The 23,588-nt window shown below is 39.2% G+C and overlaps 1 protein-coding gene and 1 non-coding gene across 2 annotated transcripts; one reads left to right on the top strand and one right to left on the bottom strand.

Moving 5' to 3' along the window:
- Positions 1–5,961: 5,961 nt before the first annotated feature.
- Positions 5,962–6,069, top strand: LOC148544987 (small nucleolar RNA R71). The gene has a single exon (XR_015900619.1). It is a non-coding gene; the product is annotated as a small nucleolar RNA R71 (small nucleolar RNA).
- A 9,673-nt stretch (positions 6,070–15,742) lies between these two features.
- On the bottom strand, positions 15,743–17,602 carry LOC107619606 (cyclin-dependent kinase F-4-like). Its single transcript, XM_016321905.3, has 5 exons — positions 17,511–17,602; positions 17,378–17,430; positions 17,212–17,278; positions 16,170–16,257; positions 15,743–15,883 (listed from the first exon to the last, which is right to left on the bottom strand). The coding sequence occupies exons 1-5, from the start codon at positions 17,600–17,602 to the stop codon at positions 15,743–15,745; spliced, it is 441 nt and encodes a 146-aa protein (XP_016177391.2).
- Positions 17,603–23,588: the final 5,986 nt, after the last annotated feature.

Genomic DNA, 23,588 nt, shown 5'->3' with positions numbered 1-23,588 from the left:
CTTCAACCCTAAAGTCTAACCCATAAACCCAAAAACCATAAACCGTAAACCATAAACTCCAAACCCTAACCCTAAACACTAAGCCTTAAACCCTAAATCCTAAACCATACACCCTATACCCTAAATCCTTAAACCCTAAAGCCTAAACCATAAACCCTAAACCCTAAACCCTAAACACTAAACAACAAACACTAAAGTCTAAACCCTAAACCCTAAATCATAAAACAAAAACCCTTAACCCCAATGTGTAAACTATAAACCATAAACCCTAAACCCTAAAACCAAAACCCTAAACCACAAACCCTAAAGCCTCAACCCCAAACCCTAAACCCTAAACCATGCATCCTAACCATAAACCACAAATACTAAACCCTAAACCCTAAACCCTAAACCCTAAACCATAAACCTTCAACTCCAAACCATAAACCCTAAACCCTAAACCCTAAACCCTACACCCTGAACGCATAAACCATAAACCCTAAAGCCTAAAGCCTAAACTATAAACCCTCAACCCCAAACCATAAACCCTAAACCGTACACCCTAAACTATAAACCACAAACCCTAAAGCCTAAACCCAAAACTATAAACCCTAAACCATAAACCATAAACCCTAAACTTAAAACCATAAACCCTAAACCCTAAACCATATGCCCTAAACCCTAAATCATAAACCATAAACACTAAACCATAAACCCTCAGCCCAAACCCTAAACCTTAAACCCTAAACCCTAGACCCTAAACCATAAACCACAAACCCTAACGCTAAGCCCTAAACTATAAACAAAACCCTAAACCAAAAACCCTCAACCTCAAACTATAAACTATAAACCATAAACCCTACACCCTAAACCATAAACCCTAAACCATAGATCCTAAACCCTAAACCCTAAATCATCAACCCTAAACCCTAAACCCTAAACCATAAACCCTAAACTATAAACCATAAACAATAAAGCCAAAAGCCTAAACCCTAAACCCTAGGGCTTAAACCCCAAACCCTAAAGCATAAAGCCTAAAGCCTAAATCCTAAATAATGAACCCTAAATCCTAAACCCTTAAACCCTAAACTACAAACCCTAAAGCCTAAAGCCTAAAGCCTAAACCCCAAATCATAAAGCCTAAACCCTAAACCATAAACCCTAAACACTAAACAACAAACACTAAATCCTAAACCCTAAAATCTAAACCCTAAACACTAAACCCTTAATCCTCAACCCTAAAGTATAAACCATGAACCATAAACCCTAAACGATAAACCCTAAACCCTAAACCCTAAAGCCTAAACACTAAACCATAAATCACAAACCATAAACCCTAAACCCTAAACCCTAAACCACAAACTCTAAAGCCTAAACCCTAAATGATAAACCCTAAACCCTAAACCCAAAAGCCTAAACACTAAACCATCAACCACCAACCCCAAACCATAAACCCTAAATCATAAGCCCTCAACCCATAACCCTTAACCATAAACCCTAAATCCATAAACCATATACCACAAACCCTAAACCATAGATCTTAAACCATAAACCCTAAATCATCAACCCTAAACCCTAAACCACAAACCCTAAACTCTAAACCATAAACAATAAAGCCAAAAACCTAAACCCAAAATCGTAAAACTTAAAACCCAAACTCAAAACCCTCAACCTCAGACCATAAACCCCATACACTAAACCATAAACTCTAAATCATAGATCCTAAACCCTAAATCAACAACCCTAAATCATAAACCCTAAACCACAAACCCTAAAGACAAAACACTAAACCATAAACAATAAAGCCTAAAGCCTAAACCCTAAAGCCTAAACCCCAAACCCTAAAGCATACAACCTAAACCCTAAACCCTAAACATGAAACCCTAAATCCTAAACCCATAAACCCTAAACCACAAACCCTAAAGCCAAAATCCTAAACTCTAAACCCCAAACCCTAAAGCCTAAACCCTACACGATAAACCCTAAACACTAAACAACAAACACTAAAGCCTAAACTATAAAATCTAAACCCTAAACCCAAAACCGTAAACCCTCAACCCCAAACTATAAACCATAAACCAAAAACCCTAAACCCTAAATTAGAAACCCTAATCCACAAACCCTAAAGCCTCAACCCCAAAACATAAACCCTAAACCCTGCACCCTAAACCATAAACCATAAACCTAAACCCTAAACCCTAAACATTAAACCATAAACCATAAATCCTAAACACTAAACCCTAAACCCTAAACCATAAACCCCTAAGCCACAAACCTTAAAGCCTAAAGCCTAAACCATAAACCCTCAACCCTAAACCCTAAACCCTAAACCATGAACCCTACACCCTAAACCATAAACCCTAAACCATAGATCCTAAACCCTAAACCCTAAATCATCAACCTTAAACCCTAAACCCTAAACCACAAACCCTAAAGACTAAACACTAAACCATAAACAATAAAGCCTAAAGCCTAAACCCTAAACTCTAAAGCCTAAACCCCAAACCCTAAAGCCTAAAGCCTAAAGACTAAAGCCTAAACACTAAACCATAAATCCTAAACCCCTAAACCCTAAACCACAAATCCTAAAGCCTAAATCCTAAACCCTAAACCCCAAACCCTAAAGCCCAAACCCTAAACCATAAACCCTAAACACTAAACAACAAACATTAAAGCTTAAACCCTAAAATCTAAATCCTAAAAGCTAAACCATAAACCCTCAACCCCAAACTATAAATGCTAAAGCCTAAATCCTAAATCCTAAACCACAAACCCCAAAGCCTAAACCCTAAACACTAAATGATAAACCCTAAACACTAAACCCTAAACACTAAACCATAAATCCCAAACCATAAACCCTAAACCCTAAACCACAAACCCTAAAGCCTAAACCCTAAACGATAAACCTTAAAGCATAAACACTAAACCATAAACCACCAACCCCAAACTATAAACCCTAAACCCTACTACCTAAGCCATAAACCACAAACCCTACACACTAAACCCTCAACCCACAACCCAAAACCCAAAATCCTAAACCCTAAACCTACGACCCAAAACCCTAAACCCAAAACACCAAATCCTAAAACCTAAACCACAATCCCCAAACCCTAAACAATAAACCTTAATGCCTAAACCCCAAACCCTAAACCCTAAATCACAACCACAAACCCTAAACCATAAACCTTCAACCCTAAAGTCTAACCCCTGAACCCTAAAACCATAAACCATAAACCATAAACTCCAAACCCTAACCCTAAACACTAAACCTTAAACCCTAAACCCTAAACCATACAACTTAAACCCTAAATCCCTAAACACTAAGGCCTAAACACTAAACCCTAAACCCTAAACCCTAAACACTAAACAACAAACACTAAAGCCTAAACCCTAAACGCTAAATCCTAAAACAAAAACCCTCAACCCAAATGTGTAAACCATAAACCATAAACCTTAAACCCTAAATCCGAAACCCTAAACCAAAAACCCTAAAGCCTCAACCCCAAACCATAAACCCTAAACCCTGCACCCTAACCATAAACCACAAACACTAAAGCCTAAAGCCTAAACCCTAAACGCTAAACCATAAACCTTCAACCCCAAACCATAAATCCTAAACCATAAACCCTACACCCTAAACCCATAAACTATAAACCCTAAAGCCTAAAGCCTAAACCATATTCCCTCAATCCCAAACCATAAACCCTAAACCCTACACCCTAAACCAAAAACCACAAACCCTAAAGCCTAAACCCTAAACTATAAACCCTAAACCCTAAGCCATAAATCCTAAACCTGAAACCAAAAACTCTAAACCCTAAACCCTATACCCTAAACCCTAAACCATAAACCCTAAACACTAAACCATAAACCCTCAACCCAAACCATAAACCTTAAAATCTAAACCCTACACCCTAAACCATAAACCACAAACCCTAAACTATAAACTAAACCCTAAACCATAAACCATCAACCCTAAACTATAAACTATAAACCCTAAACCCTACACCCTAAACCATAAATCCTAAACCATAGATCTTAAACCCTAAACCCTAAACCCTAAATCAACAACCCTAAACCCTAAACCACAAATCCTAAAGTCTAAACCATAAACAATAAAGCCAAAAGCCTAAACCCTAAACCATAAAGCTTAAACCCCAAACCCCAAACCCTAAAGCCTAAAGCCTAAAGCCTAAACCCTAAACACTAAACCCTAAATCCTAAACCCCAAACCCTAAAGCACAAACCCTAAAGTCTATAGCCTAAACCCTAAACCCCAAACCTTAAAGCCTAAACCCTAAACCATAAACCATAAACACTAAACAACAAACACTAAATCCTAAACCCTAAAATTTAAACCCTAAACCCTAAACCCAAAACCCTCAACCCAAAACTATAAACCATGAACCATAAACCCTAAACCTAAAATGATAAACCATAAACCCTAAACCATAAATCCCAAACCATAAACCTTAAACCCTAAACCCTAAACCACAAACCCTAAAGCCTAAACCCTAGTTGAAGGACCAACTCTCCTCTGTCAACATCAATCACAGCTTTTGCTGTGGCTAGAAAGGGTCTGCCAAGGATGATGGATTCATCCTCATCCTTCCCCGTGTCTAGGATTATGAAATCAGTAGGAATGTAAAGGCCTTCAACCTTTGATAGCATGTCCTCTACTAGTCCATAAGCCTTTTTCATTGATTTTTTTACCATCTCTAGTGAGATTCTTGCAGCTTGTACCTCAAAGATTCCCAGTTTCTCCATTACAGACAGTGGCATGAGGTTTATCCCTGACCCCAGGTCACACTGAGCCTTCTCAAAGGTCATGGTGCCTATGGTACAAGGTATGAAGAATTTTCCAGGATTCGGTTTCTTCTGAGGTAATGTCTGCCTCATTAATGCATTCAGTTCATTGGTGAACAAGGGGGGGTTCATCCTCCCAAGTCTCATTACCAAATAACTTGGCATTCAGCTTCATGATTGCTCCTAGATATTTAGCAACTTGCTCTTCAGTGATGTCTTCATCCTCTTCAGAGGAAGAATATTCACCAGAGCTCATGAATGGTAGAAGGAAGTTCAATGGAATCTCTATGGTCTCTGTATGAGCCTTAGATTCCTTTGGTTCCTCAAAGGGAAACTCCTTTCTGTCCAGAGGACGTCCCATGAGGCTTTTCTCATTGGGACTCACGTCCTCCTCACTCTCTCCAGGTTCAGCCATGTTGATCATGATTATGGCCTTGCACTCTCTCTTAGGATTTTCTTCTGTATTGCTTAGGAGAGTACTGAGAGGAGTTTTAGTAATCTTCTTACTCAGCTGACCCACCTGTGCCTCCAAATTTCTAATGGAGGACCTTGTTTCATTCATGAAACTTAGTGTGGTCTTGGATAGATCAGAGACTATGGTTGCCAGGCCAGAATGGTTCTGTTCAGAATTCTCTATCTGTTGCTGAGAGGATGATGGAAAAGGATTGCTATTGCTAAACCTATTTCTTCCACCATTATTGTTGAAGCCTTGTTGAGACTTCTGTTGGTCCTTCCATGAGAAATTTGGATGATTTTTCCATGAAGGATTATAGGTGTTTCCATAAGGTTCTCCCATGTAATTCACCTCTGCCATTGCAGAGTTCTCAGAATCATAAGCTTTTCTTTCAGAAGATGCTTCTTTAGTACTGTTGGATGCAGCTTGCAATCCATTCAGACTCTGAGAAATCATATTGCTTGTTGAGTCAATATTTTGTTCTGAGCCAATATGGCATTCAGAGTATCAATTTTAAGAACTCCCTTCTTTTGAGGCATCCCATTGTTCATAGAATTCCTCTCAGAGGTGTACATGAACTGGTTATTTGCAACCATTTCAATGAGTTTCTGAGCTTCTGCAGGTATTTTCAGATGAAGGGATCCTCCTACAGAATGGTCCAATGACATTTTTGACAACTCAGACAAACCATCATAGAATATACATATGATGCTCCATTTTGGAAGCATGTCACTAGGACACCTTTTGATCAATTGCTTATATCTTTCCCAAGCTTCATAGAGGGACTCACCTTCCTTCTGTCTGAAGGTTTGGATTTCCACTCTAAGCTTGCTCATCTTTTGAGGTGGAAAGAATTTGGCCAGGAAAGCACCGACCAACTTTTCCCAAGAGTTTAGGCTTTCCTTAGGTTGTGAATCCAACCATGTTCTAGCTCTGTCTCTTACAGCAAAAGCGTAAAGCATAAGCCTGTAGACCTCGAGATCAACTCTATTGGTCTTGACAGTGTCACAGATTTGCAAGAATTCAGCTAAGAACCGATGAAGATTTTCCAATAGAAGTCCATGAAACTTGCAATTGTGCTGCATCAGAGAATTCTTGGGCAAAGTATGGACTATGATATATTGCTGGATGTATACTTTCCAACGCGATTGAGAGTGCGCCAAATGGATTTCTGTAGCTCCAGAAAATCCACTTCGAGTGCAGGGAGGTCAGAATCCAACAGCATCTACAGTCCTTTTTCGGCCTCTGAATCAGATTTTTGCTTAAGTCCCTTATTTTCAGCTAGAAAATACATGAAATCACAGAAAAACACACAAACTCATAGTAAAGTGCAGAAATGTGAATTTTGCATAAAAACTAAAAAAAACATAGTAAAAACTAACTAAATTATACTAAAAAATACCTAAAAACAATGCCAAAAAGCGTATAAATTATCCACTCATCACGTGCGTGTAAATTGGAGTTCGCATGGCGATGCGTGCGCGTGCTTGACGTGTACGCGTGACACGAGAAGCTGACCAGCGACGTGTACGCGTGACTGACGCAGAAATCGCAGAAAACGCTTGGGGCGATTTTGGGCCGAGTTTGGACCCAGTTTTTGGCCCAGAAACACAGACTAGAGCCAGGGGACAAGCAGAGACTCAACACACATTCTCATTAGCATAGTTTTTAGTTTTAAATTAGAATATTAGAGAGAAATCACTACTTCCTCTAGGTTTTCTTCACATTCATAGATTTCTAGTTTTTATGCTTTTGATGCTTTTGCTTTGGATATTGAGAAGAGATACTACCTCTATTGAAGTCGCTATTATTCTTGTTTGCTTTCTTAGCCCATTAACCCTGTTCAGATAAGGATGTTGCATTTTGGGATTTATTAATGCAAAGAATTACTTTTACCTTTAATTAATTTTTAGTTCCTGTTTTATTTAATTTATCATGTCTTCTTCTTATATGTTTTTGAACGTTGTATTCATGTCAATGCGTAGACTCCCAACTTGACTTGGGGTATGATTAAAAAGAGACCCTTGAGTTGGAATACTCAAGTGATTAGTTCAATTGGAAGTTGTTGGCTAACTATCTATTTACTAACGCTAATGCTTCCTTAAGGAGAGGATTAGGACTTGCGAATAAGAGTTAGCTTAATCCCTTGACTTTCCTTTATTTAGTAAGGGTTAACTAAGTGAAAATAACAACCTCTTGATACTACACTTGGGAAAATCCAACAAGGATAGAACTTCCAATTAATCTTTCCCCAGGTCAAGGCTTTTTATTCAGAATACATAAATCTCTTTTAATTTACATTGCTTTAATTCACAACCCTTTATTTTTCTGTTCTCCAACTCTCAAAATTTCTCGAAAAATTCCTGGCTGATAAAATAGCACCCTTTTGTCAACTTATTGGGAGACGACCTATGATTCATACTCCCAGTATTTTTATTCTAAATTTGTGACAACCCTTTTAAATTGATAAGAGGATTTTGTTGGTTAAGAACTGTACTTGCAATGCTGTTCTTATTATAAATTCTTAATTGGCTAATTTCCACCGCATCAATTTTTGGCGCCGTTGCCGGGGTGTTGCAATAGTGTGCTAAATTATTGGTTGGTGTACATATTTTTAATTTTTGCAAATTTTATTTTATTTTATTACCATGAGCTATATGTTTCTTTCGTTGAATGACGCGTTCACTGCCTGACACGAGCTTAGCTGCGTTTGATCCTGAAATTGAAAGAACTATTTCACGTATTAGGCGAGGTCGGCGTCGGTTAGCCTTTAAGGGTGGTGAAGTGGTTACTACCAATTCACCAGTCTCTTTTGAAGGCAAATCTGAAGCGCCATCTAAGGAAGAAACAAGCTCCACTACTACTGATTCTGTTGATTCACGTGCAGGTAATATGGCGGAGCCCAGAAGGATTACTCTCCTGGAAGAAGGAGCTCCAGACTTTACACTGCAACCATATCTAGTGCGTCACCCAAATTTGGCTGCAGAATTTGAACTGAAGACTGTGCTAATCAACCTAATAACAAAGTTTCATGGCTTACCTGCTCAGGAGCCTATCAAGCACCTCAGGGATTCTCAGACATCCTGCTCTACTGCTAGGCATCACGGTGTAGATGAAACTACTATTTTGCTGTCTGCCTTCCCATTTTCTCTTGAGGGAAAGGCAAGTCTACACTCAACCTGAAGTAGTCGTTACCAACTGAGATCTACTCAGAAGGGAGTTCCTGGAAAAATACTTTCCAGCTGAAGTTACAGATAGACTGAGGAAGGAGATTTCCTGCATTATCCAAGGCGAGTCAGAGACCCTTTACGAATATTGGAAGCACTTCAGAAATCTCCTAGACTCATGCCCCACCACAAAATTGACCAGATGGTGTTGATCAGCTACTTCACACAAGGCTTGAAGCCTCAGGATAAGACTACATTAGATGCTGCAAGTAGTGGCTCTCTGAAGAAGTACAAGACGTCGACAGAAGCGTGGTCAACTGATCACCGATCTAGCTGAATCTACCCAAAATGTCAGGCACAGGAACAACCATTCCAAGGCTGTTGTGGAGGTTTCCTCTAGTAGTGAGACTGCTGCTCTCACTCAGACTCTGGGAGAGATGACCAACATACTGAAGCAGCTACAGCTGAATCAACAACAACCTCAGCCTCCCCCATCAAAACACAGTCAACAGTTGGTTCCTCAAAGAGTATGCAGAATATGTGCCAATTATACTCATTACACTGATGAGTGTCCGCAGCTCCAACAAGAAGACAACACCTTGGCAACTACTCATAACTTCTATGACTGCCCGAATCAAAGATACTATCAACAAGGCGACAATTATAACCAAGGTGGGAACCATAACCAAGGTTGGCAAGACAACTCTAACCAGGGGTGGAGGGATAACTCCAACCAAGGATGGAGGGACAACTATAACAGAGGAGGCAGAGACAACCAGGGAAATTAGAGGTGGAATAATAATAATAACAATCAGCAAAACTGGTATCAGCAGCATCCTCCCTATCAACAGCAGAACCAAAACCAGCCTTACAGAGCACCTCACTAAAGGCAGTCTCAAGTGCCTCAAAAGAACCAACAGCAGGCCCTTCAAATCACTTACCCCCCTTCTTCTTCTAATGATGAGATGCTTCGCACTATGACGCAGGACACCAAGACATTCAGAATATACTTAACTCTACCATGAATGGTCTGAATGCTACTTTACAAGCTCTCGTCTCCCGGATGGATTCACTAATTGCCTCCAACAATCAACCTTCAAGCTCCGGTACCATTCCTTTTCAGCCTTTACCCAACCCCAAAGGCGGCGTCAATGCCATCACTTTGAGGTCCGGAACCACAGTACAAGAGAGGAATCATGAGGAACCAAGCTCAAAGGAGAACATTCAAGTTAAAGATGTTGTTGAGGTAGAAGATGCTAAAGAGGAGGATGAAGTACAAGACATGGTTGAAGAAGAAGCAGCTCAACCAGAAAATAGCGCACCAATGGAAGCTGAAGCTACAAGAGATGCCATCCCTATCCCCTTCCCACACCTTGCTAGGAAGTCCAGAAAGCAGATGGAACTCGACCCCAAGATGGTAGAAATCTTCAAAAAGGTTGTGGTAACCTTTTCCCCTTTTTGATGCCATTAGCTAGGTATCTAAATATGCGAAGTTTCTAAAGGATTTATGCATGCATAAAGATAGAATTCAGGATTTAGAAACCATTCCCATAAGTAGCTCAATATCTACTTTAATGGGTACTATACCAGAAAAATGTGGGGATCCAGGGCCATGTATGGTTACGTGTACCATTGGGGTGTAACATTTTCTGACTGCATGTGTGATTTAGGAGCGTGTGTGAGTATTATGTCCTTGTCTGTATATGATGCTTTGAGGCTCCCTCTCTTCAAAAACGTCGGCAACTTGTTTTGTTTTGGCAGATAAAAGCATAATCACAGTGGTTGGAATTACTGAAGACGTGCTGGTGAGCATTAAGGGGCTCACATTTCCTATTGACTTCTATATTTTGGAAATGCCCCCTAATGAGTCAGGAAGACCATCATCCATCCTGCTCGGAAGGCCATTCCTGAAGACTTCAAAGTTCAAATTAGATACCTTCTCAGGAACTTACTCTTTTGAGATAGATGGTAGAGTAGTGAGCTTCAACCTGGATAAAGCTATGAAGCACCCTCCGGAAGATCATTCCATTTTTTAGTGCGACATCATTGTTGAGACTGTAGCTGCAGTTCACCAAGAAGAAGTAGAAGAGATGCACATGGAGCAAGATACAAGTGTGGGAAAACCCTCTGAACATAATGCGGACACTTTGCCATCATCACTAGCTCCAGATGATCAAGTGCCCAGTCATGAGCAAACAATGGAGTTAAAGCCCCTTCCACCCCATCTCAAGTATGCTTACCTTGAGGACAACCAGAAGCTCCCAGTTATCATTGCAAGGGAACTCACTTCCCAGCAGGTGGAACAGTTGCTTAGTGTGCTGAGAAGACACAAGAAAGTAATTGGGTGGAGCTTGGCGGATATAGTAGGCATCAGCCCTAAAGTTTGTGAGCACATGATATTTTTAGAAGAGGGAGCAAGACCTGTCCATCAACCTCAATGGAGATTGAACCCCACTATCTTAGAAGTTGTCAAGAAAGAAGTGACCAGGCTACTTGAAGCTGATATTATCTACCCCATCTCAGATAGTGAATGGGTCAGCCCAGTACAAGTGGTGCCCAAGAAGTCTGGAGTCACAACAGTGAAGAATGAGCATGGAGAGCTCATAGCAACTACAGTGCAGAATTCATGGAGAGTTTGCATTGATTACAGGTGCCTCAACCAAGCTACTAGCAAGGATCATTACCCCTTGCCATTTATTGATCAGGTGCTTGATCGCCTATCATGTAAATCACATTACTTCTCTTTAGATGGTTATACATGCTATTTTCAATTTCATATAGCTCCTGAAGATCAGGAGAAGACTACTTTTACATGTCCCTTTGAAATGTATGCATACAAAAGGATGCCTTTTGGCTTGTGTAATGCACCGGCTACTTTCCAAAGGTGCATGATGAGCATTTTCTCTGATCTTATTGAGAGCTGTATGGAAGTTTTCATGGATGATTTTAGCGTATATGGTGATTCATTTAACCTTTGCTTGGATAGTTTAGCCAGAGTATTAGACAGGTGTGTTTGTTCAAACCTTGTATTAAATTTTGAAAAATGCCATTTTCTGTTAAAACAAGGTATTGTTCTAGGACACGTTGTTTCTAATATTGGTATTTCTATAGATCCAGCAAAGGTAGATGTAATTTCTAGTTTGCCTTATCCCTCCTCCGTGAGGGAAGTCCGTTCGTTCCTTGGCCATGCAGGTTTTTACCGGAGATTTATCAAGGACTTCAGTAAGGTAGCATTGCCTTTATCCAGACTGCTGCAGAAAGATGTTGAGTTCGAGCTGAGTGAGGACTGCATGAATGCATTTGATAAGCTGAAGATCGCCTTAACTTAAGCCCCGATTGTGAGAGGACCAGACTGGAGCCAGCCTTTTGAGATTATGTGTGATGCCTCCAACCATGTTGTAGGAGCGGCGCTAGCTCAGCGTGAAGGTAAGGATCCTTTCGTAATTGCTTATGCTTCTAAGACCTTAGACGCTGCTCAGTCTAATTACACTACCACTGAAAAAAAGCTTCTGGCTATTGTTTTTGCTCTGGATAAATTCCGAGCCTATTTACTTGGTACTAAGGTAGTAGTGTACTCAGACCATGCAGCTCTAAAATATTTATTAGCTAAAAAAGAGTCCAAACTAAGGCTAATATGTTGGATATTATTGCTGCAAGAATTTGATTTAGAGATTAGGGATATGAGTGGTTTCCAGAATTTAGTGGCAGACCACTTGAGTCGCCTTGAGCACATTAAGGATGACTCCACTCCTATCAATGATGCTTTTCCATTAGATAGCTTACACGCAATATCTGAAGTAGTTCTTTGGTATGCACCTATAGCAAATTATTTAGTCAGTCATACCTTCCCTCCCAATTTTACTAAGCATCAAAAGGACAAGCTCAAAAGCGAGTCCAAATATTATATATGGGATGACCCATATTTATGGAGGTATGGTGCTGACTAGATAATTAGAAGGTGTGTATCTCAATCAGAATTCCAGTCCATTTTAGAAGCCTGCCACTCTTCTGAGAGTGGAGGACATTTTGGCCCTCAAAGAACGGCTAGAAAAATTTTAGACTGTGGATTCTGGTGGCCTACTCTTTTTAAGGATGCTACTATCTTTCGTAAATCTTGTTCCCCATGCCAAAGGTTTGGTAATATATCCAAGAGGGATGAGATGCCCCAACAGCTTATGCTATTCTGTGAAATTTTTTATGTTTGGGGCATTGACTTCATGGGTCCATTCCCAAACTCTAGTGGTTTCTTATATATATTGTTAGCTGTAGATTATGTTTCTAAATGGGTGGAAGCAATTCCTACTTGCACCGATGATGCTAACACTACTGTCTCCTTTGTTAGAAACCATATTATCTGTCGCTTTGGATCACCACGAGCAATTGTGAGTGATTAAGGCACTCACTTTTGTAATAGGAGATTAGCAGGACTACTGAAGAAGCATGGGATTGTCCACAATATAGCAAAAGCTTACCATCCCCAGACTAATGGAAAAGCAGAGGTATCTAACAGAGAGATAAAGCACATTCTGAAGAAGATAATCAATCCTCATAGGAAGTACTAGAGCACCAGACTTGTTGATGCGCTCTGGGCTTATCGTACAGCGTACAAGACATCCATTGGGATGAGCCCGTTCCGCTTATTGTACAGAAAAGCTTGTCACCTCCCCCGTGGAAGTGGAACACAAGGCTTTCTGGGCTGTAAGAGAATGCAACATGGGATTTGAGAAGGCTGGTGCTGAAAGGAAGCTGCAACTGGCAGAACTAGAGACCCTTCGACTCGAAGCATATGACAAATCCAGACTATATAAAGAGAAGGCGAAGGCTGTGCATGACAAGCATATCAAGAGAAGAGAGTTCAGACCTGGGGAGCTAGTTCTCCTTTACAACTCAAGGCTGAGACTCATGCCAGGAAAGCTGAGATCCAAATGGGAAGGCCCCTACAGAGTAGAGACGGCAAAGCCATACAGAGTCTTCTACCTGAGTCATCCTTCGAGTTCCAAATTTATCAAGGTCAATGGACATCGCTTAAACCTATATCATGGTGAGAAGATGAAGGAAAATAAAGAGCTAGAGGTCTTCCTCTTGGAGGATCCACCAACAGAAGCAGATTGAGCTTGTAGACCGTCCAACTTAAGGACGTAAAAGTAAATTGCTCGGTGGGAGACAACCCACCATGGTATGATCGTTCCTTTTCATTCCCAGTTTTATTTTCTTTTGTTTTCCATGGTGTTCATTCATGATTTCTGAATATTCATCTGCATGCTGCATTTTGCATTTTGCATAAAAAATAAAAAAAAAGAGCACACGACATGCAAGCATTGATGACGCGTACGCGTCATATGTGCGTGCATGAAAAATAAAATTGAACAGAGAGTTGGGGAGGAGTGGTGCTGGTGGCGTCCCTAGCGCACAAGCAAGTCCACGCGTACGCGTCTATCACGCGTACGCGTCGCTTGCGTTTTCACCAGTCCATGCGTACGCGTCCCTCACGCGTACGGGTGACCCTGCAAATCGGCGTAAATAGGGTGTATGGCCAGAGAGTTATGATGGTGTGGGGTTGGAATTGTGCTAGCAACACAAGCCCCATCACGCGTACGCGTCCTTGACGCGTGTGCGTCATTTTCCCAATAGGGCCATCCACGCGTGAGCGTACCTGATGCGCACTCATCGTATGCCATTTTTGCCCCACGCCCAGAGCGAACAGAGAGTTGTGCGTACGCGTCCTTCACACAATTCACAAAATCCAAGGCACGCGTACGCGTGCCTGACGCTTATGCATCGCTTGGAAATCGCGCAACCCACGCGTACGCGGTATGCACGCCTACGCATCGCATACGACGCACAATTAAACCACCTCAGTGCCTGATTTCAAATCATCCACCCCCTAATCCTAATTCTTTTCAATTCTAATTATTTCTTCTTTCTTCTTTCTTTCTTCTTCCCTATTCTTCCTTCATATCTATTACTTTCTTCTTTTCTTCTTCATCTTCTTCATCAGGTTTCTCTTCCCCCTCCCATCTACTCTTTCATTATTGCATTTATTTATGTTTCTTCCTCTCTATTTTTCTTTTAGCATAATTACTTATAGTTTCTTCTTCTTTTCTTTTTCTTGCATTCTTATGTTGGTATTGGAATTTTATTTGGGTATTACGTTACTATACTAAAGCTTGTAGATATTATGAGGAGTGATTTGACAATTGATATTTTAATTTGGCTCTCATATAAATTTGGATTATATTATTTTCATTCCTACTTTAACTTGCTCACCAAGTGTTTGTGAAAAAGCCTATGGCATCTTGAACTCTATTTTGTTTTACTCTGTTACTTGAATACCTCTTTTTCACAACACTTGTACTCCACATGTATTTGGGATTATCCTTCACAATTGTCATTATACACATACTCTCTAATTTGGCACATTTAATTATTGATGCTTGAATTATGACTCTCATGCCCCTTTTTTGCATGCTTTTACCTCTTGCATCTATTGAATTATGAATTGCTTTCTTGCTCTTAATTGAGCACTACAAGAAAAACACCCATTCAGATACACTTGAAAAGTGTAGCCAAAAGTGAAAAAAAATGATGCCTTAGGCTACGGCTACGCTTTTTGGGCTACGGCTACGCTTTTTGGGGTGATTCCTATTTGGCCGTTGCCTATTCTCAAAGGCTACGCTTTTCTGCACCAAAGGCTACGCTTTTGGCGTTTGGGAATAGACTACGCTTTTCAAGTGATGCTGTCCAGGATCAAAGGCTACGCTTTTCAGCTTTCATTTTTTCAGAATAGGCTACGCTTTTCAACGCTACTGCATCACTTGTAAAGCGTAGCCACATTGTATACCATAGCTACTTTTTATAAGCGTAGCTTTAGGTCCCTCTTTTTTTTTTTTGTATACTATAGCTACTGTATATAAGTGTAGCCTTAGGTCCCTCATTGTTTTTTTTTTTATTTTCTATATATATATATATATATTCTAATAATTTTTTTTAAAACCTAATATTTAGTAATATGATTATATATATAATCCTATTTTTTTAATTAAATTGGTCAAAAATTATAAAATAAAAATAAATACATAATAATACCATATAATATTCTTTAAATAATAAAAATTATCCTTTAACAAAATATATTTATAATGAACTAAAAATATTGAGATGATCATAAATGAGTATTCATACATCTCACACTAAATTAAATATACCCATATCAAAATATACATTAGACCACTTAGAATTTACTACTAATAAATTATAAAAAACCAAAATATTGTATTCTACATAAGTATCTTCTAATAAAAGTTATTAATCTTCTGATAGAAGAGAAAAAAACAAATTAATGCCAAATAGAGCACCTAACATCTGCGACTGAATTGAACATATATTGAAGCAAATTCTTGGCTTCTCCCATTGAGCGCAACTGATTCCGGCGTCCTCTATTCGTAAAGGCCCGCTCTCGTTTTTTTGCCTCGGAAAGCTGAGAAGTCATTGCCACAAGTTAATTAGATGATATGCTTAACATGCCTTCAAAGAAAAGAGTGCAGGTGTCTCCATATGTCAGCGATCATTAGTGACATAGTAGTAAAGTTAACTTACCAACTTGACACATAGTGATATCTTTCAAGAACTAAATTGAAAGTATTGAATCTTTAATCAGTTTAATGAACCATATCGACTTATGTGTGATTTTTGATAATCCAATTTTAATATTATCTCGTGAATCAAGTCACGTGAGACCAAATAGGTTAATTGACACTACTTACCAATACCTTCAATGATAGTTTTTCATCACTTAGAATAGGCAATTTGCTTCCGAAAACTAGCTTTGATACATCAGGTGCTTTTGATGACCTGCATTATTATCCAACAACTCATATATTTTGTCACTTTCTCCTAATAAAGGAAGAAACAAATATGAATGATGATGATTCATTAGTTAATAGTACCTAGTTTCATCAACACAGAAGGAAGTAGAAGTAGAAGTAGTAATAGTTGTAGTAGTTGAGGTTCCATTTCCATAATTTGAAAGACAGAAATAAATTGGTGTTAGTTCAGAAAGTTGGTCATTTGCAATAGCCAAAATGCCAAATGGTCCAAAAAATATGTCCAACTGAACAACAAAAAATAAATAAATAAATAAAAATCAGGAAAATGTAAAGTAAAACCATGATTACTGTGAGATACAAGTTGTAACAATGCAACCAATAACTATGGAAAAATCCTGTGTTGCAGCGCCAATGTGTAATGGCACTACTGTGCCAGGTTTAACCAATAATTCCTTAAATTCATCACTGCTAAGTCTCAAGCTCTCTATTTCTTCCACTGGCCATTGAAGCAAATTAGTTCCAGTCTTCTTGTCATACAATACTGTTCACGAAATAATCTGATTCCAGCAGCCAAAACACAAACATTTGTGGATTAGAGATTCTTACTAATTAATGTAATTTACCCATCAATATATAAGATCAAATTACAATGTGTCAAACTTTTAAAGTTGACTCTTTGTGCTACTAAAGTACTTGTTTTCTATTTTCTTTCTTTTCCTTTTGAATTCAGGCATTATCATATTGAAATTGGTACAGTAGGCCAGTAGCACATGTTTGAAAGTGCCATTTGAAACTTGAAGTAGATTCACAAAAACCAGGACTAAAAATTATTAGATAAACATTACCAATCAAGAACACATAACACAACATAAGGAACCAAAAAAAGATAAACATTACCAGACACTTAACATCGATAAAATGACATAAGATCTTTGACGGAAGATCGTATTTGAGAGAGAGAGAGAGAGAGAGAGACTACCTGGCACCAGGGAAAAGAGGACGAAGAGAGAACAGTTTAGCCATTATAGCACCCATTGCCCACATGTCTAAATGAGTGACAGAAAATTCAGTAAATAAAATGGTACTTATCATTACTCCAAACAGTATTAATTTGATCATTATCGCTGTTTAAAGCATATACTTACCAACTTTGGAGCTATACAGATAAGATTGAAGTAGCACTTCAGGAGCACGATACCTAACAGAAGCCAGCGTACAACTTATAAACTGCACAATACACAACTGAACAAATTACATACAAAAGTTGAAAGCACTTACCACCGTGTGGAGACATACTCAGTGTAGGGTGGTTGTGAACTGATCTCACGTGCTAGGCCAAAATCAGAATAGACCATAGTATAAATCTCCATTTGCTGCACAATAACAACTTCATTAAAATGTCAACCTAAATGATTCATAATTGATAGACAAAGCTAGGTAATTCTTGAGAAGTTTGAAAAAAAAAAAAGCTAACATACTCAAAAAGCATGTTCTCTATTTTATCATATAGCACATTTAACAAAGGATTCGGATGCAATGATAAACGTACCAGGCTTCAGATAACGGTGGAAGTATCCCACTGGTGCATATAAGCAAGACCTTGGAAAACTTGAAAACACCAATTCCTAACTTCACCCTCAGAAAACATCTTCTCCCTGTCTTTCATAAGTTGGTACAGGTTGCATTCCAAAATCACCCAAAAAATTGAAACATCAATTACTGGACTTTGCACAAGATGATGCAGACCACATCTAATGAAGAACTGGCCACCCACCATGTACTCAAAAACAAAGTACAGAATGTCACTTTCTTGAATAACTTCCTTTAGCTTCACAATATTTGGGTGGTTCATTTTTCTTAGTGACTGCAAACCAAGAGAAATTGAAGTAAGTTATAAACAGAAAATAAAAAGCCATATAGCGATAATGTTAGTCCTCACAGCAGTGGCCATGGTTGCAGCAAAACAGAATATTCAAATTGGATAGGAATTAAAAGCAATTACAACCCTGGGGATTCAAGATAAAGTAAGGACTAGAATTAAAATCAGAATATGGAAACCATAGCGGTGATAAAACAGAGCATACAAATTCAATCTAATCGATGGCAGCAGCGGTGGCGGAGCAGGACGGCATGAGAGCAGACCTCGCCCTTCTCCCCCTTGTCGCGTTTCTGCTCCTCTGTCTTCCGTGCATCTCTCATGCTTTCCACTCTCCTCTGCCCTAATCAGCGTTGACTATGTCTGTGGTGACGAAGACTTCGGCGGTTACCATGAAGTGCGGCGGCGCGTCGGTGGCCATGGAAGTACCGCGACAACAAGGCGTCACCTCCCTCCTGCGCGACGCTCCTCCTGATTCTCCCTCTCTCAGGCACGACTCTTCCTCTCCAAACGACGCGATGGCAGTGACAGCACCAAGTCCCGCAGCGAGATGGCGACGCGGCGAGACACGAGCGGCGGGCTCCAGGCCGGCGGTGGCGGCTCGCGAGGACGACGACAACGAAGCGGCGATGGCCAGTGGCGCCGGCGCAACCTTCCTCTTCTCTTCTTCCCCCTCGGTTCTCTCTTTCTCTCCGCTATCCCTTTTCCCTCTTTTCCTTTTACTGCTGCTGTGTCTTAGGTTGAATTAGGAAGAAAGGAAAACTGCTGCTGTGTATTGGTCAGAGAAGGGAAACATTGGCGGTGGCTAGGTTAGAAGGGGTTAGGGCTTTTTGGGGATTAATTTAGGAATTAGGGTATAATTTGGGACAAAAGTAAAATTAAAAATTTCGGATAAATTGGGGTTTGGTCAATTTTAATAAAATTAAAGTATATTATAAAAAATTAAAATCTAATTTGCTCTTTTAAAATTATTTTAAAAATACTACTTAATTATCAATTTATTAATCAGTTTTTAATCAAATAATCTAATTTTAAAATTAGAAATATAATTTATTTTCTGTTTATAAAAATTAAAGTATTAAATTCTAAAATCTCAATTATTTAACTAAATCGTATAAAATTCTTATTCTTTTACAACTGTTAAGTTGTATAATTTAAATATATAAAATTATTCAATAATTATAAAATTAAGTAAAATTTTCAATTTAATTATCAAAACTTGATTTAATTACTTTTAATAAAATAATTTCTAAAAATAAAATTTTTAATGAATATATAAGTTGAAATTAACTCATAGTAATATTTTTCGAAAATTTTGGATCTTACATCTTTTTTGATGGTGAGAGGTTTCTGAAGGCTACTAAGTGTGAGTTTTGAAGGGACAAAAATTTGACTAAGTGTGTGAGTTTGCTTTTGAGAAAGTGAGGAAAAAAATTTATCAAGTGTAAGCTTTTGGCTTTAGATACATTAGGCATCACTTTTAAAGTGCACCCAAAACTTAATAAATAGGCTACCCTTTAAAAGCACTCTCTTTAATACAAAAAGTGAACTCATAGATATCAATATACGGCTACGCTTTATAAATGATTTCTATAATACCTAAGGCTACACTTTTTAAATGATGCCAGAATTGTGTTTCCTTTTTTCTTATAAAAAGGCAACACTGAGAAAAGCGTAGCCTATTCTATGAATAGGCTACGCTTTTCAAATGTAGCTTAAAAAAAGTGTGGCTGAATGGGTATTTTTCTTGTAGTGGAGGTCTTACCTACGTGTTGTAGCTACCATGTATTTAGGCTAACATCTTTCCTTTGGCATTCATTACCACTTGGAATTTTCTCCCTTCCGATTCTTTAGTTATCTACACTTCACATTCTTCCTTTTTCTTGCTTCCTTAGGCATGGGTACCAAGAAAGGAAAGGAGAAGGCCACTGACAAGACACCAGCAAAGAGAGGAACCAAGAGAACACTGGAAAAAGCACTTCCATCTACCAGTGTAAAGCCACCAACAATGCGGGTGAAAAGGATCATTAAAGTTGATTATCCGAGAAAGCCTTTCCCGCCCAGGATTCCACACGGTTTGCTAACCGTTATTGCGAACAGATGTTTCCCATCCTAGCTGAGAGGAACTACAACAATGAGCATCTGCTCATTCTCCCAACACACTTTATTGATTTTGTGGAGCCCCGAATTGAGAGGAGACAGTGGGAATTTTTGAGGAGACAGCCACGGGAGGCCAACTTATCATGTGTAGTTGAATTCTACTCAAACTTCTACTCACCTACTCTGCAGACTGTCTTCGTCTGTCAACAGCAGGTCCATGTCTCCGAGAGTGCCATACAGAGAGTACTGGACCTTCCACCTAGTCCAGATGGATGGGATGCATATCAAGAGGCATCTCGTAAGCGTCAGATGTATCAGTTCAACTGGGATATCATACTTGGAGTTATAGCCCAACCTGGCAGCACCTGGATCTATGGGTAGCATCGTTCAAAACCCAAGAGCATCTCAGCCCAGTCACTCACACTGGAGGCTCGCGTGTGGGCACAGATTATGTCCCACTATGTCTTTCCGAGCACTCATGAAGACCTTCACAGCGGACATGGCTGTTCTCATCTGGTGCATCCTGAAGAGCAACCCCTCAACCTACCCCGACACATCGGCAAGCAATGGGACATGTACAGATTATGGGTAACCTGCCTTTCTCTGCCTTGGTTTTAGACTTAGTCTCTGCAGCAGGTGCGTCCTATCGGGCAGGAGACACGAAGGTCATGATCCCTAAAGCCGACCAGTATGTCCCGAACGGGAAGTACATCAGGCTGCCAGTCTCCTCTGCGAGCCGGCCTGCATGCCCATCTTTGGGTACTCCTCCTACCTCTACTCCACCATCATCCACACCACAAGCACCATCCATCCATCCATCAGATGTTCCTTCAGATCCTTGAGAGGTTCGACCGGCAAGACCGGTGAATGGAGCAAATGGAGCGTCGTAACAAGCGCAGATACAACTATCTGAAGGACCTCATAGCTGGTACTCACCCACCTCCAGAACAGAAGGACACCCCAGACTCTCCTTCATCCAGTAGCACAGGTAGCCAAGGCGAACAAGATACTGGAGGCGACGCTTCCAGCCTTCCCTTGCTCCTTACTGATGGCATGGAGGACCGTGCCAAGCCTTAAGTGTGGGGAGGTCAGTCCTTAACTTCCAGAGATAACTTTTCTCTCTTAACACCAATATTCGACTTTTTCTTTTGATTAGATAGATAGATTGCATAATAACAATTGTTTGCATGTATGTTTTGCTTGGTTGAAGTAATGAGTTTCTTTTCAAGACCCTTTTTCTAGCATTTCACTAATTTAAATTGAAAATTTGTGTTACACTTGTTTGAAGATTGTAATCTGGAACATGAATTATAGCTAAGAACACAAAACCTGTGAGATTTGAGCTTAATTACATGGTTACATTATTTAACTATAATATTTTATTCTTGTGTGTTTTTTTCTCTATGATTGTAACCTATATTTTGTTCCATTCTATATTTCCATTGTTTAGTGTATTTACATGCTTGCATATGATTGAGGCCATCGTTTGTTATTAGCTCACTTATCCCAAATAGCCTACCCTTTCAATTACCTTTGTTTGCCACTTTGAGCCTTTTAATCCCCTTTTGTTCTATATTTTACCACATCACTAGCCTTAAGCAGAAAAACAATTAATTATCCCAAGTGAATCTTTGGTTAGTTTAAGATAGAGATTGTGTATTAATTAAGTGTGGGGAACTGTGGGAAAGACCTAGAAAAGACCTCATGATGTTTGCATTGGTATACTAAATATCTGTTGATTAGTTAGATGAAGAACAAAGTCTAGAAAGCATGACTAGAGAAGAGTAGAGTGATTAACCCTAGACACTTGAGAGATTAGAGTGCATTTACACTAACAGTGAGGGTTCAATGCTTGATTCTATGTTCCCTGCTTTCATGAGCTATCTTCTTACAAGTTTACTTGTCTTTTATTGTATGATTTGAATTAGTGGAATCTGATTTACTTTTGTCTTGGAAAGCTTATTTACTTTTAACCAAGTAGACAAAATCATCTTAGCATATAGTTGCATTCATAGGTTGCATCTCATGAGTCTTACTTTCCCCCATTCATTCTTTATATCTCCTTGAGCTTAGCATGAGGACATGCTAATGTTTAAGTGTGGGGAGATTGATAAACCACTATTTTATGGTTTATTTTGTGTTCAATTGAGTGGTTATATCAAGTCTTTACACACTTATTCATACAATTTGCATGAATTTACAATTCCTTCCCAATTTTACTCTATGGTTGAAAACTTGCTTCCTAAGCCTTTAAATTATGTATTTTTAATCCCCTTTATACCATTCGATGCCGTGATCTATGTGTTAAGTGTTTTCAGGCTTTATAGGGCAGAAATGGCTTAGAGGATGGAGAAGAAGCTTGCAAAAATGGAAGGAGTACAAGAAATAAAGGAGATAACCAGTGAGGAGCAACGCACACGCATGGCTCACGCGTGCGCGTAAATTGGAGTTCGCACGGCGACACATGTGCGTTCCTGACGCGTACGCGTGACACGCGAAGATGACTAGCGACGCGTACACGTGACTGATGCAGAAATCACAGAAAACACTGGGGGCGATTTTGGGCCAAGTTTGGACCCAGTTTTCGGCCCAGAAACACAGACTAGTGCCAGGGGACAAGCAAAGACTCAACACACATTCTCATTAGCATAGTTTTTAGTTTGAGATTAGAATCTTAGAGAGAAATCACTACTTCCTCTAGGTTTTCTTCACATTCATAGATTTCTAGTTTTTATGCTTTGGATGCTTTTGCTTTGGGTGTTGAGAAGAGATACTACCTCCATTGAAGTCGCTATTATTCTAGTTTGCTTTCTTATTTCTTTACTCTTTTAACTGCCCATTAACCCTGTTCAGATAAGGATGTTGCATTTTGGAATTTATTAATGCAAAAAATTACTTTTACCTTTAATTAATTTTCAGTTCCTATTTTATTTAATTTATTATGTCTTCTTCTTATATGTTTTTGAATGTTGTATTCATGTCAATGGAGTAGACTCCCAACTTGACTTGGGGAATGATTAAAATGAGACCCTTGAGTTGGAATACTCAAGTGATTAGTTTAATTGGAAGTTTTTGGCTAACTCTCTATTTACTAATGGTAATCCTTCCTTAAGGAGAGGATTAGAACTTGTGAATAAGAGTTAGCTGATGAGCGGATAATTTATACCCTTTTTGGCATTATTTTTACATAGTTTTTAGTATGTTTTAATTACTTTTTATTATATTTTTATTAGATTTTATTCAAAAATCACATTTCTGGACTTTACTATGAGTTTGTGTGTTTTTCTGTGATTCCAGGTATTTTCTGGCTGAAATTGAGGGACCTGAGCAAAAATATGATTCAGAGGCTGAAAAAGGACTGCAGATGCTATTGGATTCTG

The sequence above is a fragment of the Arachis ipaensis genome, chromosome B9 (genome assembly GCF_059453495.1).
Source record: "Arachis ipaensis isolate K30076 ecotype BB chromosome B9, ASM5945349v1, whole genome shotgun sequence".
Lineage (NCBI taxonomy): Eukaryota > Viridiplantae > Streptophyta > Magnoliopsida > Fabales > Fabaceae > Arachis > Arachis ipaensis.
This window is presented reverse-complemented; position numbering and strand designations above follow the sequence as displayed.

Coding starts and splice junctions, on each gene's coding strand:
- LOC107619606 (XM_016321905.3), bottom strand. CDS start 17,602: ATGGAGATTTATACTATGGTCTATTCTGATTTTGGCCTAGCACGTGAG. Junction 17,279..17,377: donor TCTGTATAGCTCCAAAGTTG/GTAAGTATATGC, acceptor TCACTCATTTAG/ACATGTGGGCAATGGGTGCT. Junction 16,258..17,211: donor CCTCTTTTCCCTGGTGCCAG/GTAGTCTCTCTC, acceptor ATAATAATGCAG/GTCATCAAAAGCACCTGATG.